A 21,433-nucleotide genomic window follows, 5' to 3' on the forward strand; every position below is an offset into this window, starting at 1 on the left:
AATAGGCCTACGAACGATATAATCGCTGGCCTAACCATCTCGGACCCAGCATGCATTGGCTCCTATCTCTCGATGGCTTGTTGACGATATGCCGTTAAGTGTATTCTAATTAGTGATTCTGAGAGTGACACCGCGAAACTGAATGACATCGAATGTTCGCAAAAATGTGCGTGCGTGCAAGCGTAATTGATTTTCGCTGATGATTAATTCGAAAAAAAAATCGAAACCCTCTGATTTTATTTCAATCCCCATACATTTTCGGCTGGCTGCGTGCCTGATCACGTGAATTAGAGCGAGGTATCATGTCGGCATCAATTCCAGTATCAGCTAGTCGTCCTTCTAGTACTCCAAACCTAAACATAAGGATGGTCAAAAGGATGCAAAGCCGTTGAAGTTTCCGGCGTACGACCTGCCAACCTTTTTGACTCTCTACGTAGCGCTGCTTTCTATTCAGCCCACTTCTGTGGAAGCTGAAAAAGCATTCAATGAACGTGGACTCTTTGTTACAAAATTCCGGTCCCGGCTACAGGATCCCACAATTGATGCATCTGTGCTTTATAAAGAGGGCATTGCAGAAGCAGTGAACATTAAATTTGCGTGTTTTTTCTCGTATTCGCTCATACTGCGCGCGTAGGTAGGTACTCTACAATAACACTGTGTAATGATTTTGCGATCCGTTTTACATGCAGACCTAATGCAATCGATTGTCTCACTTAGCAGTTATTATCCGGTTAACCGGTTTGATAAATTCCAAAATATCCGGATATATCCGTTATCCGGATAGTGAAAATTATTGATATCCGAACTAACCCTGGTTGTTACCAAGTCACAAGGTTCCGAGTCCCAAGTTAATCCCCGCATCCTCGTATGAAGTTCGCGTGCGGAGGGTCGAGTCCTTGCCCAAGTCATTGCGTTCACAGTTCATGTCATGTTCAAACCAAATTTTTACAGCTATGCTCGAGTGATATCAAATGCCTCACATTCATTATATGCTGATTTTCATCATTTCTTGACATTTCTTAAATTGATGTACGAGTACTGATAGACGAAATACAAATAATAATGCTACTTTACTATTTTGAAAAGTTGCAATGAAATGCACTATTGGCTGCTAGAGTTTTGAGTCATGTGAATTGAGCATGACTCGAGTTTACTGGAAAAGGCGTGAGCGTATTTCGAAACGAGATCGCCAAACAATCTGTGTCTGTCAGTTGCGTCTTCATTTGATTTCCTGGCCTCTCCCACGAACACTGTCTATTCTCGCTTGCCGTTGGCACTCAATCGTTTTTCGTAACTTTCTGCTGCTCGGATTCTCTGTTGAGTTCTCTGCTACGTCGCACTTGTACCACAATCTTGCTCTTTTTGATTTCGTATCATTCATCCACGCTGGCTGTCGTACTGACTTTAATTGAAACGGAAGTATAGTCGCATCTGAGGAATATGTCGATCGAATGTTTTTCCCATTCTGGAACCCAGAGTTTTGTAGCGTTCTCTGTCTTTTCCTGTGAGCAGCTGAATATTCCGATGACTTTCTTTCAAAACTTGGCGGTTTGCGTTTGATTTAGTATCGTTTCATTCGACGAGTCAATTTACTGTACTTGGGCTTCCGTTTTGTGAGAAATTACGCTTCACGCTGTCCTTTGAATTCCAAAACTTCCCTAAAAGGTAGGAATCGGTTGATTTGAGCGAGAAAAATAGCCCTCGTATCACAGTAGCTTGATATATTTTCTAAAATATTGGGCTAGTCACAATAATCAAAGGACTCGCATCTGAAATCGATATTACCTGTACAATTTGAGTCAACTAGAGAATTTATTCGTCTCCTTACCAATAGGGCTGTGCAAAATCGAGTACGTGAATGATTCGATACTGAATCACACATTAGGCTTCGAGCCCGGTGGAGTATTCGAGTATCACTCATTATGACAAAATAACAGTATTTGAGATGTCAAAGTTCATATACACACCTTTTATGCTACTACAAATAATACAATGTCTGTACTTTGATATTTCATCCACAATACCTATCTCATTGCACTTTGTGACAATGCTGTGGGTTGATTATGACTTCAGAAATATGTTAATCCCAATATCATTTGTAGCTTTGTACTACATGTTCCGTAGGCTGCGGTACGGCCAGTCAAGGTTTCCATGCTCCCACAGTAGAAAATACGGGTCGAAACTATAATTCTCATTATTCAATTACATTTCATTGGCATAGAGCGTATAATATCAGCACTCCGAAAATTTCACAACTCGACTCGAATCATTAGATATATTCATCGAAGCAGATTCGAGTATTCATATCATAGTGTCCAGCCCTACTAACCACTATGTGTTGATTTATTAACTAAATTTATTGTTTCGAACGTATTTTCACTGTGGAAGCCTTGGAACTGTATTCGTCATATGACATCATACGAAAGCTTTTGTATATAACTACGTTAGCGGAAAGGAAATATCTGTAAACCCGCAGCATTTGCAATGAAATTGGCATGGTCGACCAAAATACCATATTATTTTTAACATGACGTAGAGCTGGCATTATATTATTTGTGGTTGCACGAAAGGTAGCCTACATATTTGCACTTTTCACATATCCCATACCCCTATGATGTCATAAATAGTGTTACTTGACTCGACGCCTAATATTCGATTCATGGTCAAATCACTCAGCCACTTGATTTCCACAACCCAATCAATGAATACTACAAGAAGATTGTCAATGGTCATCAACTCTCACAGAACATCTTGTTGGCAGTATCTCGAAATCTATTCGGGTGGCCAACCAGTTCTAAATCCCATTAAGAGCATATTCTTTCACATACTATTTCAGGCTTCACTGAGTATAATATGATTGGCTGGTATGCAGACTTGTACAAGCTACCAATCAAGTTAGTTGACGGTCAACTGACAACTGACTAGTTGCCAACATCTAGAAAACTTGGGTCATCGTTTGACGTGAATCGTGATCCCGGCGTTTTATTGTGTGATGTTATGGCAGCCATTTCTACCTCAGAGTCATCACTGCAGAGACTGGCGTGACCAGGTGTTAGGAGTTTACAGCCTCTCCATTTCAACTAGGACAAACTAATTCGTAAGGACAGACAGTTCCAAACAGAAGTGAAGATAAGTAGTGCAATTCTAACGTTATGTGGGAAAATACCTAGTTTGCATATGGTAGGTCAAATTTGTTCAAAATTAGGATTTTTTAGGTCAAAAAATGTTAAAGCTTTGATTTTTTAGGTCACAATCTTTGGTTTTTTAGGTAAAAGAATCACCCTAGTCAAAACCATCCATGTCATCAAACTTTCCGTTGGGACTGCCAGCATTCTGATTGTATTTGTGACATGACGATAATGTGGGGCGCGAAATTTTTCACTATCAAAAAGGGGGGCGTGTCAAAGAAAATTTGAGAACCGCTGTTTTAAATCTAATTGAAGTTGCGGGTTTTGGAAAGAGAGTGCAGATTTTGGAAATCCAGTGGTTTGTTGAAGTCTGGGTACGGCACCTGAATAGTGGTTTAAAAGTACGGTAAGCACCTGAATAGTGGTTTAAAAGTACGGTAAGCATGAACGAGTCTACCAACGTTTTCCTTACCATTCAGCGAGTCGATACAATTTGCCACCTTGTCGGAAGTGAGGTCTTGAATTGGACGAGACCACATCCGTCGGACATGCCAATGGTGGAATTGATGGCGATCTGAATAGAAGATGTCAAAAATGTGACAGCAACTTATTGAAATATATGAATATGTGCAGAAAAATAATGTGCCTGCATCTGAGATCTGATGACCATACGTACAACACACTTGATATCAAAAAGGAAGAAATAAGTTTCTCATTAAATTCAAGGTTTTGATATTTGCCTTCGACTTCCACACAATTGCCACAAACAAATTCTAAATTCATTTTAATGTTTGGATGACGGACATAGAGCAATGGTCGGCAACCTCTGGTTCATGATCCCAAGTGGGGTTGCCTTAACTTTTCCTGGCCTCGCCATGACTCAACATATCTATCACTGTTTCAATTCAACATTGAAAATCTACCAACAGTTTTATGTTCTTCTTCTATGTTAAGTTTAGTTACAGTAAGTAGGCGTGCAGTACTGGCGTTCAATGGACGATGTTCAGCCAGATTGCTTTGTGTCTGAAGCTAGCTTAAAATTGCTTTCACCTTATCATATTTGTCAGTTGGTCAAACTGATACTGAGATGCCAACCATTAAATATTGAGGCAAAGCTATCCATAGCGGCAAGTTTCCACCTCTGATATGAAAGCGTGTTTGTGAAAGCACAGCCTGTCGTAGTGGTCTGGCGGACAGTGTTGAAATGACTCGGGTTATGTCTTGAGTCGAGTCAGATTCGAGTCACCTTTTTTCGTATGACTCGATTTGACACTTTGCAAAAATGACTTGACTTGACTCGGCGTTTCACAAATGTGGATTAACTAGTGACTGGAAGCATAATTTACGAGTCAATTTCAAGTCATCAAGAAATCGGTGTTGCTAAAAATCGCTGTATACGTTACAATTGTTCGGATTGTTCTCGATACGCTGTTGTGACTGGTGAGAGCGACAAATCATTCATTCAATCACTTTGCGTTTTACTGAACGTCCATTATTCTACAACAAATATATCGACCGCTTACAGTGTGCGTTGTCGCAGTAGTAAAGCAATATAATAAAAACAAGGTCAGTGATTGGTCAAAGATTGGTCAATGGTCATTGGTGCAAAATCCCTTATTTGATCCAGCATTCAGAATTGAATTCAAATATACTTTACAAGTTATTATTACTAGTCAAGCATTGGCGTAAGCCTAATTCATATCTCATGGATAAGTAGTTAGGTAATGCTTCATATCAATTCGTTTCCGCTATCTAAGGTTTTGTGTTCACCATTTTGGCGGATAAATTAATGACTGCGGTTATACAACAGTTACTTCGTTTGACAGTACTATGAATTTGGGTGCTATACAACGCATTTTGCCATGTATATTCATCTCTATATTCATCCCTCAGTTTATAATAAATGACGACTCAATCTTAATTTCGAACAGCTGGTAAAATGCAATGTGATGCCATGTACTTCGAAAAGACAACTTGACTTGAATTGTGACTTGACTTGACTCGAGCCAAAATGCGCAATGAATCAAGATGACTTGTGACTCGAAGGTAGTGACTTGATCCAAACACTGCTGGCTGAAGAGAGAGACATGGGCTATTTTGCATCATTTACCCATATCTCAGCAGGTACATGATACTACAATAAAGTTGTGCTACACACAGATGGATAGCTTCGCGCAGCATAGAGGCAACTAGCATGGAACACGGCGGTATTTAAAAATAATTTATTTACAGCTCCATTATGGTAGTTTTCTGAAAAAAATGGCTACAACCAAACTTTTTTCCACAATTTTATGTTTGTGCAAAGCGCAGCGACAATTGAAAACAATCATTTTGCAATATTTTTGTACCACAACATTTCTCAATAACCGTTAACCATTTTCCCCTATCGAAAAACAAAATGATTTTGCACAAAAATGCTGGTTTTATTTTCGTTTTAATTGGGGTCACCCCTTATAAAGTTGCCGACCGGTGGTCCAGAGTAGGCCAGCCCCACAATACTGACAAATGTTTTGGCTGAATATTTGACCGCCCATACCTGGTCGTACAAGTCCGTCCCTGCCGAGATACAAATTCCTTTTGCCATCCTTCTCCGCCTTTTGCTTCTTCTGTTCATTTATCATCCTTTCACGTCTGTTCACAGCTTGATCAACTCGAATCTCATTCCCGTCCAGGTTGTTGCCCTGCAATGGTAGTCAGATAGTCGCAAATATGTTTACAGAGAGAATTGTACAATAGGGGTACTTTTTTTCAAATTTCATCGGCGTTATTGTCAAATCGTCAGGTTACATTAAAAACCTTGCACAACAAATTTAACTCCATTCCAACCAGTAGATGCCGTGGTCAGTCAAATTGGTCATTTTTAATAATAGTATTTACGGTGACCAATTTCGTCATAACGACATGACCCAAAATCATATTCCATGTATTCCTGAAGAGGCAGGAATGTCTTTTCCACTTGTTTTGATCTTGACAAGGGCCTGTGGCGGAGTTTGGATGAAGACATCGCCAGTAAACGAAAAAAGATATGACATGGATTAGCTGAAATTAGTTCACGTCACTGAAATAGACACCGTAAAAATCAATTCACGGTCGAGTCACTCAGGTAGTTGATTTTGACAACCCTACTCATGAGTAGTAAAAGGAGATTGTCAGTGGTCATTAACTCTGACAAAACATTATTCAATAATGAGTGGCAGCATCTCTAAATCTATTCGGGTGGCCAACAAGTTACAAACCCCTTAGGAGTGTATATTTTCACATAATTTGTCAGGTGCCGCCGAGTATAATATTACTTACTGGTATGCAGACTTGTGTAAGCTACCAATCTGGATAGTTTAAGGTCAATTAAAAACTGTTTTTTTTATTAGTTCAAGTTGTGGATTTTGAAAAGTGAGTAGTTTTAGTTACAGTAGCGCATTAAAAAACTAGCTGCCAATAACTGGAAAACTCACGTCATCGTTTTGCGTGAATCGTGATACCGTCTTTGTGTTGTGTGATGTTCTTGCAGCCATTTCTAGCTCTGAGTCATCACTAAAGAGACTGTCGTAGGGGTGTTAGGGGTTTAAAGCCTTCCCATTTTAACTAGAACCCATTACTTTTATAAGGGACGATTCTGTATCCAATATTTCCTATCTCGTTAGCGATTCAGTAATTTGTATTATCAGTGCTGCCAATTATCAACATTCGACAGTGCATAGCGGTATGCGATCTAGTTAGTTAGTTGCAGAGCTTTAATGGTCGTGGTTCCAGTTACGCATCTCGAACACCCAGTAGTTTGTAGGAGTCTGTTGGTATATATTATTCTAGGAAGTGGGTAGAGTTTTATCATTGGCCGAATGATTATGATCAAGTGTTGTAAAGGAAAAATGATACCATAAAATGAAACAGAAAACGAGAAAAGGTAATGTCAAAGTCACAAAATGTCTGCTTTGCTTGCAGTTTTACCTGTTTTTCAATGAAATTCAACTATGATCGGTACAAAGATGCCAGGATTGTCATCAAAACTTTTCGAAGCTTTCAAAGCGTGCTCGTGCTCGGTGATGTTAATGAATGCGTATCAGAGCGGTCTTCCGATTCCATCTTTGTTGAAAGTCTTCTCGAGAATCCACGTTAACTGCACCATGTCGATCTTTGAATTGGGACAGGAGAAGCTCCTGAAAACATAATGGAATCACTTTATCGAAGTACTCCTCAGAGTAAACGAGTTAGTCACACAAAAGGCTACAGACAAAATATAGAACAGCGCTTCTCCACCTTATCAGCTTGTGTAACGGTAAAATTTCCAAAAATCAAGGTCAACACAGAATGTAATGACGACAACAGCAAGGCAATTTGAAACCAAGAATCTTAACATTAATCAAATGAGAAATTTGCTACTGTCCCTTTGATATCACACCTGTTATATCAGGTTTCATTGAAGCCTCTGAGAGACGGGATAAAACCAACCACTATTGACCATTTGGTGTATTTTGGAAGAAACGCGACCAAATGTTTGCCAGATGTATAATACTGTCAATCATCGCTAATTTGGTATTTTAGAATGTCCTCAATTTTCGGAAAGTATTTATGACTCATGACTGGTCTTTAACGAGTTGTAGGCTACTTTCAAACATGGTACAGCACTTGAAGCATTTTTCGTTGAAGACTTCCAGGTTAGCATAAGGTATCGCCAGGTTAGAAAAGGTTAAGTACCACTGCTCTAGTCATTTAGTATACTACCTCGATGATAGCACTTCATAGAACACACACATATTTCAGCAGAGTAGCTGTATCCAGTGATAATCAGTTTAACGATAGACTTGGGTCATAGCTATGAATGGAAATTGTTAACATGACGAATCGAATATTCTACTTATGCTACTTGTTCGAGGTTCTTATGCGAGGACAGTGGTTCTTAACCTTTACTAACCCGGTGAACCGTTACATTAATCTGAAAGCATTTGGAGAACCCCATATTTTTAGCAAGTCACTAATAAGCTACCAGGTAACACATCTAATACACTACCGTACTATAGAATACTAGTCCACTGAATCAACTTTGCATTACCATCACTGTTGAAGGAAAAAAACATATAACGTGATCACGCAACATATATTACAGTAAATGATTGAGACTTATGCTGTATGAGTCTGATTCAGAATGACTTGGACAACTAAATATTTCTGGTTGTTTGATTTCACTAATTATAGGAAAATGTCGGTAATATAATTCTAACATAATTAGTGAAAATTTTCTTTGCTCTAATTCTAATTCGATTTCCTAATTCTAACGTATTTTCTGGTTCATCCAGAATTGCTACAGGAGAACTGTACCGTGCAAAACGAGTCGAGCATAGTGTGCAGACATTTGTCAGCGTCATGCTTATGAGAATAAGGTCTGATATGATATGAACTGGACTTTCTTCCATGTCAAGCTTTTGCAAATTGAGTAATTCTAATTACAATCTAATTTGGTAAAACTGTGTGACTATGTAACTCGGAGTCTGGTCTAATTTGAAAAAAAAAACGGTCCAGTTATAATTCGAGTTCTAGTCTAATTCGGAGGAGAAAAAAAAACTGTGCAGCTGTAACTCTAATTCTAATCTAATTTCAAAAACCTAAAAATCATGTAGTTGTCCAAGTCTGGCTCATAAAACCCCTGGGGTAGTAGTATGAGCCCCGGTTAGTAGGCACCGCTCCAAGGTAAAATACAAAGCATGCTAACAGTTGTGATTCTGACATACCTTCAACTTTTTACCGTTCACACTTCTAGGAAGATTGTCAAAATAAAGTCAAGTCGCAGAGAGACATTAGGATTTTTTCTGTTTGGCCCGTTTGGCATTGTTGATCTTTTCACGTTTCTTCCATTCTATTGCGTTGAGACCTTCCGCGGCTCGCGTTCCTACACAAAAAAAAACACAGCCGGTCAGTGTAGTCAGCGTTGCAATTTGCTGCAAGTGTTAATTTAATCGGATGTGGCTACTTTCGAAGTAGATTCTCGATTAGAGCAACATGATTCACACAATACACAGGAAGAATCTTGGAAACCATTTTTAACTACAACAACACAGGGGACCGTAACTCAGTAAAATAAGTGTTGTAACTCATCTCAAAACTACTCTGTAGTTTTCAAAATCAAAATGCAATAGTAAGTACCGTAGTTAGGTCGTGAAGTAGAAATGGAAGTAGTCATAACATAACCAATTTAATTAGTTACCGGTATACTAAACAAAACATGCTAAAAAGTTTTAGGAATCAAAATGGAGTCAAATGCCATCCAAGCGGAAGCAGGAATCTTCATAGCAAACAAAAACTTCATGTTGAGTGAAAATGAGCTTTCAAAGTTGGTATATAATAGTTGCAAAAATCATCTAAAATACTTCAGAATCACTGGGTGATACGAACTCAAACGGGAACTGTACCTTGTATCACTCGGATACTATGATGTTTAATTATGATAAAAATGTACGAGAATGGGTCTTTGATAAAAATGTGTTACATGATACCATGCCATAGACTGCAGGTCTGTCAGATATAATACAATTTTATACATCGATACGCTAGTGCAGTGCTTTTCAACCTTTTTGAACACCATCAGCACTTTTTCTGCAAGATAAATTTCATGGCAACAAACCAACCGAAAATTGTTATACAAAACGAAAATGTGGATACTTAACAAGATTTTGTTTATATGTGTAAGAAGTAGGCGACTGGTTCAGGCTATTAAATGTCTCATTAAAAAGACCACTCTATTCCGTAGTTTTGATTTCAACTATAGTGCATTAAACCCTTTTCGGCGAAATAAGTGTTCGGTTTTGTACAAGAACTTCTAGTGCTTGGATATCCAGGTGTTTATAAGAACCATCCCGCACTCCTATCCAGAATACAGCGTCTTTTCCTTGTGCAAAAAAAAAATGTTTCCGACAAAGGTCCCACAACCTCCAGTTCGTCGAATGGCTGCAAAACCTGCATTTCTGCTTCAATGCTTCTGTCATCTGACTTGAAAAGCAAGCTCCAAAACTGACAAGAAGAATAAGCACATATGAGCTGGATACCTTATGATACGCTGATAAACAGTGACCTTGGATATATAGAAACAATATGCGAAAAATTCCACATATTTTACCTGCATATTATCAGACCACTTAGGTGGCGTGGAGAATCAAAATTATACCATTTGCAACCAATACTTTGAGGAGCCGTGACGGGGACAGAATTCGCTTTCCAGAAACTTGCAAGTGTGAGTCTGTGATGATGGTATGTATTACTATATTCGTGTCTCGTGCTAATCATACCATTTTTACGAAAATATGATGATTGTCCAGAGAAATAAAGCAGACAGTCATTTTAAGTCAATAATCCCGCGTGTCGCAACCTCAGACTCAGTTGATGTACTGTAACCTATACATGCCACTACACCCGGTTTTGAACAAGACTTTTTAGTATGTAATAAATACAGCGCACAAATAGTAATTCACTGCGGCTGGCGTGAGACAAAGTTATTGTAAAAGATACGAATAGGTCAAACACGTTTTTGCATTTACGTTTCAACGACCAAGGTTATGGAGCCACTGCACTCGAATTTCCTATCAGATTTATTCAAATTATTCCACGCCAGAACAAGTACGGTGACACTTATTCACTATTTTCATCCGCATTCATCTGCACCACGTCTCTCATCCGCACTGCACATTTTTCCATCCGCACAAATGCGTACCATCCCACAGGTTGAAAGGCACTGCACTAGTTCATTCAATGGAGAACATCAAACTTTTGAATCGATTTATAAATTCCTAATGTATTTATCTGCGTCTTGTCATGACAGAGTTCCTGCCCTACTTTGGTCTTGGCATACATCCCAATTCACAATAATGTAATTGCTGAAGCAAACTTTTTAAAAATAACCTACCTTTCAACTACTTGAAGAATATTTATATGTGATTGTGTAACCGAAGAAGACTTGTAAACCAAATTCGTTACATATTGAATCTACCTTTTGGAGAGATCTGTGAGTATAATGGAGTCTGGAGTCCAGCCCACACCTAAATTGTTGCCTTTTGAAAAGAAATCCAAGAATCTGAATCAAGTTAGTGCTTTTTAATAGAGCCACATACAACGAGTGTGATACCAAAAAGGCACTAGCAACTGTCTAATTAAAAGGAGCCTCTGATATTTGCTTTCAATTTGTACACTTCCCTTAAATACATTTTAGGGTAATTTTGATTTTTGATGACTGGTCTAGAGTAGGGCAGCACCACAATACTGAAAAGCTTGCGTTGGAGATTGGCCCTCATGTACCAGGTCGAACGAGACATTACCTGCCGCGATACGAATTCCTCTTGTTCTAAATTTCATGATTTCGCTTCTTCTGTTGACTGCGAATCCTTTTTATGTCAGTACTGCTCACTGCTTGATACGCTTGAATCTCTTTCACGTTCAGGATCTTGCCTGGAATGGCAGCCATAGATTTATTTACAGACAGACTTGTACAGACTACCGATCTAGTTATTTGGTGGTCAACTAACTACCGATTATTCAGTTAGTTCTAGTTGCGGATTTTGAAAAACTTCTAGCTCATGTTGCGGATTTCATAAGGTTAGTAGTGATAGCAGGGTTCTAATGACTCGACTCGAGTCACGATTTTTGGTGAACCGACTGGACTCGCGTATTTTCTACAAATGCAAAAAATGACTCAAATCGACTCGAGTTATTTTGTGCATTGACTCAACTTGTACCTGAGTCATTATACATGACTCGAACCTAGTCATGTGACTTGAGACTAGGACGGCCAAGACAGACATTTCATGGTGACTTCAAAAAATAGTTATGTAACCATATTATTGGTATTTCGGCTATCGGTCCTGGTACTTGTACAATAGGGTCAGGAACTGTTAGAATTGAGGAAAATTACGATATTATGAACGCAGGCATTTCTATATCACTAGAGCACAGTTGAAAACATGGGTTGAATCGGATTGAGATCAAAACTTAACAGTGAACACAATGACATGGACTCGGACTTGACTCGATGTTGTATTGAAAATGACTCGACTTGACTCGAGTTAAAACTATAAAAGTGAAATTGACTTGTGACTCGGATTCTTGTGACTTGGTCACAACCCTGAGTTCTAGTCGCACAATTATAAAATAAACAACTAGAAAACACGCGTTTTCCTATGAAGTAAATCATGATACCAGAGTTCTGTCGTGATAGGTTCTTGCGGTCATCACTACTGACAGGGGCATAGCCTGGGTTTGAGGGTCGAAACCAGTTCCTATTAAAATGCAGTTTCTATCTCATTTGCAATGCAAAGTTTGTATTATAATCAGAGTTAGATGTGTTTTATTTAGATAGTATGAGATTTCCAAAGGCCGTTAGGTCTACATGTACTTGTAGTTGCGAGTTTTGCAACAGCCGCAATAGCGAATTAAAACTAAACACGGACACATCTACTTACATTTTCGTCTCAATTCAGCACGTCGACAGAGTTTGTCGCTTCTTCCGAGGTCTTGAATTCGACGAGAGCACATCTCTTGGTCATTTTTCTCCGATTCAACTTCCGAAATAACCATCTCTTGTCGATTCGGTCCATACTTCGCAAAATTTGCGGTCTTTGGGGGTATTTTAGACTAAAAATAAGGACAAATTGCCAAAAAATTAAGTTTTGGCGAAGGGAGAACAGTTCTTAAAAAAGGAGGACAAATCCTCCGAAATGTGGGCGCATAGTTAGAAGTTCATGCTTTCAACTTGAGAAGCCTTACTGACTACTTTGACCACCTCTGCATACCATCCACTTTTCCACTGATTGTGACGTCAGGGTCAAAATTCGAGTGCGTCACACATATATTCCTCACCATGTTAGTTATGAAAGCAGGCAACAATCTACACCACCCAAGAAACGTGGATGGCAGATTTGTACGAACTACCAATCTAGTTAGTTGACAGTTAACCAACTACTGGCTTTTTTGAGTAGTTCTAGTTGCAACTGCACGTTTCGAAAACTTAGCAGTTTTAGTTCTAGTTTCAAGTTTTGAAAATCCAGTGGTTCGCACATGTCTGGCGGACTACTAACTAGCAATACAATGAGACACGTAACAAAATAAGCTCTACCTTGGCATAGAAAATCCGAGGAAGCCTTGGCCAAACCGCCTTCCAAAACATTGAGACAGATTTTGACCAAATTCAGTCCGTACTTTGCGACCATCGTCAGACGTCTTGGAAGCGTGTTTCTTCTTGGACTCGACAACTGAAAGCACGCAAGCACTAAAACCAAGCACACATAGCATGCGCTTGAAATTGCGTTTACTGACCTCTTATGGGTGTAACTAATTACCAATGTCGTCAACTCTACTACTTCTGTTGCAATAATGCGGGTATTATACCGACGTGAGAGACATGGCGCATATTTTCGTTTGTATATTCATATTATGTTGAATTGCACAAAATCAGGGCAATTTCATTCTACCTGTAAGAATGGGTACAGCGATATATATAGAGAGAGCAGACAACCAGATGGGGATAGAAGCCGTCATTGATGTAAATCGAGTAAAATAATCTAACAGTTCCTGGTGGAGTCGAGACAGTTGCTGACATTGATGCTACACCAGTAGAATAATAAAATATTTCCTGGCAGCGTCGAGATTGTTATCAAAATTTATGCTTCTAAAGTATAGTTGACGACATTGACTACATATCCACGCCCGCCTCTTAACGGGTCTCCAAATGTACACTGTCACTTTTAAACTAGATTTTGTGGTATCGGGTACGTGGACTGTAAGACTAACACCATGATCACAAAGTACAAACAACTAGAAATAACATCACTAAGCACCTGGAACAGAGGAAATGATATTATTAAATGATATTTTCTCGAAAGTCAGGTGTGATTTACTTGATGTGGAGTTAGATGTTGAGCGAAGCGTTTTCGTTGGGGACATCGTCGTATTGAGGTTGACATTTTCGTAGACACTCGATTCAGGAGTCGGTTGCCCGGATTTTGTCAATGTCTTTTCCTCTTTAACGCAATCTCGATTATTAACAAATACTAGAAAATTTTCAGCTTTCCCAAATTAGGTAAACTGACACCTACAGTGTTTTTCCAAATTCTATTACAACTAGAATGACAGTACACTGGTTTTTCCGATAAGATTAAAATTAGAATTAGAATCGTTGAATTCGCAAAAACTTGTAAACTGAATTAAATTACGGATTAGAAAGAAGTACAACAACCAAAGCAAGTTCATTTTAGAATAGCAAAGAAGAATAGCAAATGTCTGTACAGCAAGCACGGCTCGTCTCGCACTATACAGTTCTCCTATAGCAGTGGTTTTCAACCTTTTTGTTTTCTCGGACCCCTTTTGGACCGACAGGGACTCCCGCGGATCCCGTATAGTTTTCGCTCTAAATTAGTTAAGGCCTAGAAACTGTGCTTTATCTGTATTCATGAGCATGAACATTAGTAGTGAAAAAAACGAGTATATCATGGTTGTTACTGGTAGTGACGAGAACACGCAAATATTAGGATTTTAAAACATTGATTTGTCAAATAATGTAATTCACAATTTACTCTGAACTTTACTTTGAATCGCCTCAGTATGTCTGTCGGAGATTGATGCTTGTAAGACTCCGACTGATCGGTTGAGATTGTCATGCAAATCTTTTGCAAAAGGAATTCTGATTCACCGGAAGAGCAGCCTTTCAAATGAGATGCTATGTGTGATGATCTTGTGATTGCAATCAACTGTAATATAAAGAGAAGTGGTTACATCAAGTAGAGTCAGTAAACGTATACATCTATATATAGCACAGCACCCACATATATTGATCTATTTCTTATCGTTTACAGGCAGAAATGGTCAAGATGTCCTCGGAGTTACTCAGGTAGAAGTAACGTTATACATTTCTACTCGAGTACAATCAGAAGTTGCGATTTACAAGTAAGTAAAAGGTTAAATGTTAGGCTTGCCTAGAAAACTGAAAACGGTTCAAGTATAAGTGCAAGTGGTCCAAAAGCATAACCACTCGAGTAACTAGTGCTAGTATGCAAAACCTATTTGGATTTGAGTACTATGAAAAATTAAAATAGCTTGATATATATATGTATAGGTCTAGCTCTGTCTGCGTTCAGACTTGGAGCACCATGGAAGTATCCATCAAAAAAGGGAGCTTCAAAGATTTAAGTTATAGCAATGGTTGTAGATGTCTGTACTTGAAGCGAGATGAAATATATGATGAATATCAACTGTTACATCGGCATGATCAACGAAGGTGGGAGTCATCAGTTTGATCGGCAGATGATGAAATATCCGATGACGGTCAGGCTCTAGTTCAGTGGTTCTCAACTGAGCGTCCGCGATAGCTACTAATTTGCAGAAATGGTTCATGGCCTAATCTGTATTTTTTTAATTAGATAAATAACGCGGCAGCTTAACTTCATAACTGCTAACACTTCAGAACCGTATTATTGCCACGAATTCCATGATTGTATACTAGGAGTTAGTTTAGTTATTAGACGTGCTCAGTGATAGAGTATTTCTACTTTTGTATTTCTACAGGGTTGTAACCAAGTCACAAGGTTCCAGGTCAATCTCACTTTTATAGTTCTGACTCGAGTCAAGTCGAGTCATTTTGAATTCACCACCGACTCAAGTCTGAGTCATGTCAGGATTGTCAGCAAGCAGAGAATCGAGTCTGAGTCTTGATATTATGACTCGAGTCCGAGTCCAATTCATTGCGTCGACTGATCAGTTTTCCGCGTAAGTATTGTTTAATTCAATTTTTATAACTGTTTGGTGATATCGAATGGTTCGCAATTATAATATACTAATATATTTTAAACTCGTAACAGTTTCTGGTTTCATTTTCAAGTACGGCTAGCAATAGATGAAATACCAATAGTGTGGCTACTTTACTATTTTTCGAAATTACACTGAAATGTCCGCGTTGAAAAACCGACCTACTTACTTCTCAACCATGATGATTTGTCAAGTGGAAGTAGTTTGGGGATGAGCTCGCGTGAATTTTTGAGCTACATTGGCATGACACGTGGGCGAAATATCCCTGCATCACAAACATAAAATATATTTCTGAAAATTGCACATAAGCCTAATGTCGCGTCATTTGTCATGCTACGTTACTCACGGAGATGCGCATGCAATTCCGAAAATATCAAACTTCGATTACTTGCTAAAAGCGTGTAACACGTCCAACAAATTGACTTTTTCGGACTACTTACTCGTTTACTTTTCAGACCTTTCATTTTGTGCGTACCCTGGACGTAGACATTTAAAATCTATTTGAGATCGAGTAGAAATTTAAGACTATCTTTCACCTCCATTTGAGTTTCTTCCTCAACTACTTAGATCACCTAGTAACCTACTGTACAGTTTTCCAGTTGTATGTTCAAACCTGCGGACCCTTATTTTTCGCATCAAGTTCAAGAACTGCGTCACGCACATTGCTCACCATGTTAGTGATAAGAACAGGCATCAGTCTACACCACACAAGAACCGCGTACAATAAGATTTGTACTGCCAATCTAGATTGTTGACGGTATACTAACTACAGGGTTTTTATAGTAGGCCTAGTTTTAGTTCTAGTTGCAGGGATTAAAAAGTGGGTAGTTCTGGTTCTAGATTTTTGATCTAAAAATCAAGTAGCTCACACAAGACTCGCGGACTGCCGACCAGTGATGCAACGAGACACAAGTTACAAAATAAGCTCTACCTTGGCATCGTAAATCTGACCATGCACCGAAAAAGCCTCGGCCAAAACGTTTTCCAAAAATTGACAGATTTCGAACGAACAATCCAGCCGTCCTTTGTGAACATCATTAGACGTCTTGGGATCGCGTTTCGTCTTGGACTTAATTACTAAAAGCAAACGGGAACTAAGACCAAGCACACAAAGCATGGCTCGAAATGCCGTTTTGCTGATCTCTTAAGGGTGTAGCTATCTACCTAATGTCGCCAATTACGGTATACTGCTTGAGTAGCGATATCTCGTGAACTATACTGAAGTGAGAAAGCTGTTCAAAAGTAACTTAATCTTTCAAATTTCACTGGCTACGTGATAACATTATTATGTTGGCTAAAACAACGCGGCACACCCAATTTGTCTCAATTCCAACCAGTAGAAGCAAGATTCTTGCAGTAGAAAGTTTTGAATTTAACATATAAAAAATAAAATTTCAAATTATTTCGGCCGACCCCATAAAATTGTTAGGCTGTCAGTAAAGATGATACTCACCGAATTTGACTCAATTCCAACCAGTAAAAGCGAAGTCATTGCGGTAGAGAAATTTGGGTTTGAATAAAATAGTATTTACGGTGGCTAACTCTGGAATTATTATTTATTATAAAATCATGGAATCAGATATTTTGCTACTGCAGTAAGTTTGCTTCTAGTGGTTGGAATCGAGCCAAATTTGGTGTGTATCATCTCTCTTGACAACCTAACAATTTATGGGGCAGACAGAAAAATTTGAAATTTATTTTTTATATGTATTCCAAATTTTCTACTGCAAGAATCTCGCTTCAACTGGTTGGAATTAAGTCAAAACTAACAAGTCTTGTAATTGCTTAACCGTTTGGCGCCGGCGTGGGTATTTTTACCCATTGCCCGTACGAGGGAAGCGTACTGTAATAGAACCACTATATATCCCGTTCTAATCGTGCTAGGTCGCTGCTGTTCATTTTTGGGGATAGATATTGTTTGTGCACGTTCATTGATACCATATTATTTGATATATATTATATCTAAGACGTCGAAATCGGATATCAAATACCGTAGATAAATATGTTGCAAAATACACTGTCTCGGCAACGCGCGCGTCATTGACCACTATCACATAACGTACTGTATGTTTTGTTCTAGCCGTCTTGGAGCATAGTTGTTTCTTTCTGTGAAAAGCTAGTGTCCATACAAGCTCACACATATCTTCATATCTGATATTAGTTACATATAAGGTGTTCAAAATCTATGTGATAGGCCGCGTGACAAAGATATCCGCCGACCGCATCATTTCGCGGAAACGCGCGTTCCCGATACCCATCATATACCCTGTCGTATATTTGGTTGTATTCGTCATAGTCAGTTGTTGTAGTTTGTTTCTATGAATAGCGCTTGTCAGCTTCTAATTTTCTTGCTAAAACAACTATACTAGTTATGTCTGCATCGCTCAAGGTTGCATTTGAAAATCGGGAAGAGAATTCTCGCAGCCTACCGTAACAGCTTTCAAGCAGATGGATGAATGCTGGTCACATAACGGGATATATATCGAGTTCTAATAAGGATATACCTCCATAGATTGTGTCTGTGAAGAGTTGTTGCCTATACGATTCTAAATAATGGCTAATAGTCAAGTATAATTCGGAATAAATATAATATTACTCAGCGCACATACCTGCGCAAAAGTGTGCATCTGGATATAGAAAGAGCTGTCGTATAACGATATATATCTTACGTTGTAGTAATGAAAGGCATTTACGGATTGTCTCTTTCAATAGAACTAGCCAATCTCCACCTTCAAGGCCAAAATAAACAACAGTAGTTATGCCTATGTCACCCCAAGGCCGCTTCTGAAAATCGTGAAGAGAATTCCTGCAGACTACCACACTAGTGTCAAACGCAGGGACGAATATCCGTAACATAATGTGTTATATACTGAATTTTATCGGTAGTTGACATTCTTAGATTGTTTCTGTGGAGAGTACATGCCCATAAGATTATATCTACATCAGACTAACAGCTAATAGTGATGTATATATGGCAACAAGACCAATTCTACAAGCTGTGTATTCCGCGCAATCGTGTGTATCATGTTTGTATGAAGTGCTACCATTAACGTCATAAACCTTACGTAGGAGTAAGATATGCGTTTGTGGTTTGTCCTTATAGTTAGGCCTTGACAATCTCCGTTTATCAATACTAAAGTGACCCATTTACGTGCTGTATAAGCTTTGTAAATGCCCTGGAAGGCTACGCTACATAATAAAGACATGCGCGTCACTCGCTCACTCGCCGATGACTCATTCACTCTGCGGCCTGGCGCGTGTTTATTGTGCAAACCGTCAGTGCAGTATCTATTGCATAATGACGATATTAGGGCGTATTAGATCGACTGAGCCATCTCCTTGATCATGATTTCCTCGCCGATATGATTCACAAGAAGCCTATGTCACCAGATATCCATGTTAAGGTTTATAAAGAGTGCAGTAAATGTAATACGTTTCTCATCAACGAATTCTCGGCTTGCTCTTGATATGAGCGGCCAGACACAGGGCTCAAAATGAATTGAGTGGCGCAATTGGACCCGCGTTGACGTTCTGATTCGAACGACACCTTGGCTACCGTGTTCCAATCCCATTAAGGTACAGTTTTTCGTTTTTGAAAATTGAAGCAAAATTTTTCGAAAATTGCAGCCGGTGCCAATCGGTTAAAAATGAACAGAAATACTTCTACTTCAATCGCCAGATAGTGTAAAGCTAGAGTCCAACATAAATGACTCGATTCAAGTCACTTTGTCTATTCACTCCAATCGAGTGATTGTCAAATTTTAAGATAATGAGCGTGGGTGGTCATTTAAAAAAATGCTAACGGGCCGTTTCGTGAATTTATTGAAAAGTTTGAGAACTACTTGGTTGCAAAACCATAATTGTAATGCACCTACAATGTCGCTGCCAATTCCTATTGTGTCTTGAAAAGTATGTCGTGATATTAAACTCACCTTGTACTACAATTGAAAATGTCGTTGCTTCAAAGTTGCGCAAATTGCTTGAATCTGATTGATAAAAAGACCATTGTCTGTAATGACAAGGAAAAGATACGCCGATTCAAAATCGACTCAAATTCAAACTCAACATTTAACCAATGTGTTGAGATTTTTTTGTTACATACAGAAGTAATCATATCGGCAGTGATGTCACAGAATGAAAAACTGTCATATCCGAGATCATTGATTTAGGGATAAAACAAAATCTGAACTTACCCATATGGTGCCTTTCAATCTAATAGACACTGATGTTCGTCAGATTACATCTGATCTGTTGAGATTGCCGTACCACTGTCTTTATGATCCAACTAATGAGCAGCGGAGGAATAGGACTTAAAATGATATGTCATATGATGATCTTCCATGAGCAAGGTCTCTATGAGAAGAGGGAAGATATGAAAATTTGACAACGTCATTACAATTCCCATACACATGATGTAGGTTAACATGCAAAAGGTATGATATATCTGCATATTGGAGGGTGTGCGATCTGACTTCCTACTGACCTTGGTAGCGTACATTAGCACAGTGTATTCGAAGATTCAACACACCATGAACAGCATACATACAACACACAATTTATTGACATATAGTAATTTCATACACAGAATGTTACTTAGAAGTATCCACTGAGAGAACAGACTAACGAAATATGTGACTTTTTCATTAAGGAAGACACTGATTCTTCATTTGTAGGACGAGCTTACACTCATTGAGAACCATGAGATGCAGTTCCACCATTTTTCAAGATTCATTCCAAGTTGAAGTTTTTCTTGACAGTTAATGAGAGACATCTGAAAATAGTAGGTGCATTAAAGATGAATAGCTCTTTGCTGCTCTTATATAAATGTGCTCCGATTAAGAGGAGAGCTGACTGCTTTCACTTAGCTATGTAATGCATTATTAATACCGATTTGAAGTGAAGACAAATGATTCACATAATTGGAATTTTTTGTCAACTTGACTTGAGTCGAGCAATTTTCTTGAAAAATGGAAAATGACTCGAGTCAGTGTGGTGTCAACTTGTAGGCCTACTACAGTAATTGCGCAAGTCTCAATGAAGTCATATGACTCAAACATTATATACAACTTGATTGAAGTCTCGTGTATCAGGATCAATACTTGACTCTGCGACTCGAGTCAAGTCATGACTCGATTTATTACAAGCCTGAATGTAGCCACGGTATTGTCATAAAGGATATTGTTACGAAAATCTTGTCTATCCGTGTTTCTGTTGCTCATTAGCAGTTACTCAAAAAGATGATTCTTGCCATTTTAAAAGCTAGTACTGGGAAATTATTACCAAAAGCCTGCGTCTCATTCAGACAATCTATTTGGTGAAACAACTTATACTCAAGTACTCATCAGAACTTCTACTTTTGAATATTACTTCAAGTAGTTGTAACAAGTCTCAAATCACCCATAATTGATGAGGAATTAGGGGGTCAACTTCAGACTTCCTACCAAGTGTCGGAGATTTATCCAGGCTCCCCCTTGTCATATCATCTGAGTAAGCAGTGTCTTATAAGAGCCCAGACGCGGGCCGTGCTACAA

The 21,433-nt window shown here is 38.7% G+C and overlaps 2 protein-coding genes and 2 long non-coding RNA genes across 6 annotated transcripts in view; all 4 read right to left on the bottom strand.

Annotated features, from left to right (window-relative positions):
• The window catches only part of LOC145444643 (uncharacterized), a 165,903-nt gene that overhangs the window by 61,765 nt on the left and 82,705 nt on the right, over nt 1–21,433 (bottom strand). The window lies entirely within an intron of this gene.
• Nucleotides 1,052–6,254, bottom strand: LOC145447156 (uncharacterized). Its single transcript, XR_013917491.1, has 3 exons — nt 5,665–6,254; nt 3,601–3,702; nt 1,052–1,658 (listed from the first exon to the last, which is right to left on the bottom strand). It is a non-coding gene; the product is annotated as an uncharacterized LOC145447156 (long non-coding RNA).
• LOC145448015 (uncharacterized) lies at nt 6,421–13,079 on the bottom strand. 3 transcript variants are annotated; one of them, XR_013917811.1, is made up of 4 exons: nt 12,566–13,079; nt 11,426–11,555; nt 8,852–9,009; nt 6,421–7,282 (listed from the first exon to the last, which is right to left on the bottom strand). It is a non-coding gene; the product is annotated as an uncharacterized LOC145448015 (long non-coding RNA). The 3 variants fall into 3 exon arrangements; XR_013917783.1 differs by lacking the exon at nt 6,421–7,282 and having other exon boundaries at nt 7,602–9,009; XR_013917815.1 differs by lacking the exons at nt 6,421–7,282; nt 11,426–11,555; nt 12,566–13,079 and adding an exon at nt 11,101–11,414 and having other exon boundaries at nt 7,602–9,009.
• LOC145437289 (uncharacterized) lies at nt 13,043–20,850 on the bottom strand. Its single transcript, XM_080314488.1, has 6 exons — nt 20,587–20,850; nt 20,096–20,255; nt 19,835–19,888; nt 16,834–16,979; nt 14,687–14,848; nt 13,043–13,354 (listed from the first exon to the last, which is right to left on the bottom strand). The coding sequence occupies exons 2-6, from the start codon at nt 20,097–20,099 to the stop codon at nt 13,043–13,045; spliced, it is 678 nt and encodes a 225-aa protein (XP_080170614.1). The 5' UTR covers nt 20,100–20,255; nt 20,587–20,850.

This window comes from Botryllus schlosseri, chromosome 1 (genome assembly GCF_051294905.1).
Source record: "Botryllus schlosseri isolate E-star chromosome 1, Bs_hap1, whole genome shotgun sequence".
In the NCBI taxonomy this organism is placed as follows: Eukaryota; Metazoa; Chordata; class Ascidiacea; order Stolidobranchia; family Styelidae; genus Botryllus; species Botryllus schlosseri.

Coding starts and splice junctions, on each gene's coding strand:
- LOC145437289 (XM_080314488.1), bottom strand. Junction 14,849..16,833: donor GTCAGATTTACGATGCCAAG/GTAGAGCTTATT, acceptor TTTATATTACAG/TTGATTGCAATCACAAGATC. Junction 13,355..14,686: donor ACATACTGAGGCGATTCAAA/GTAAAGTTCAGA, acceptor GCGTGCTTTCAG/TTGTCGAGTCCAAGAAGAAA.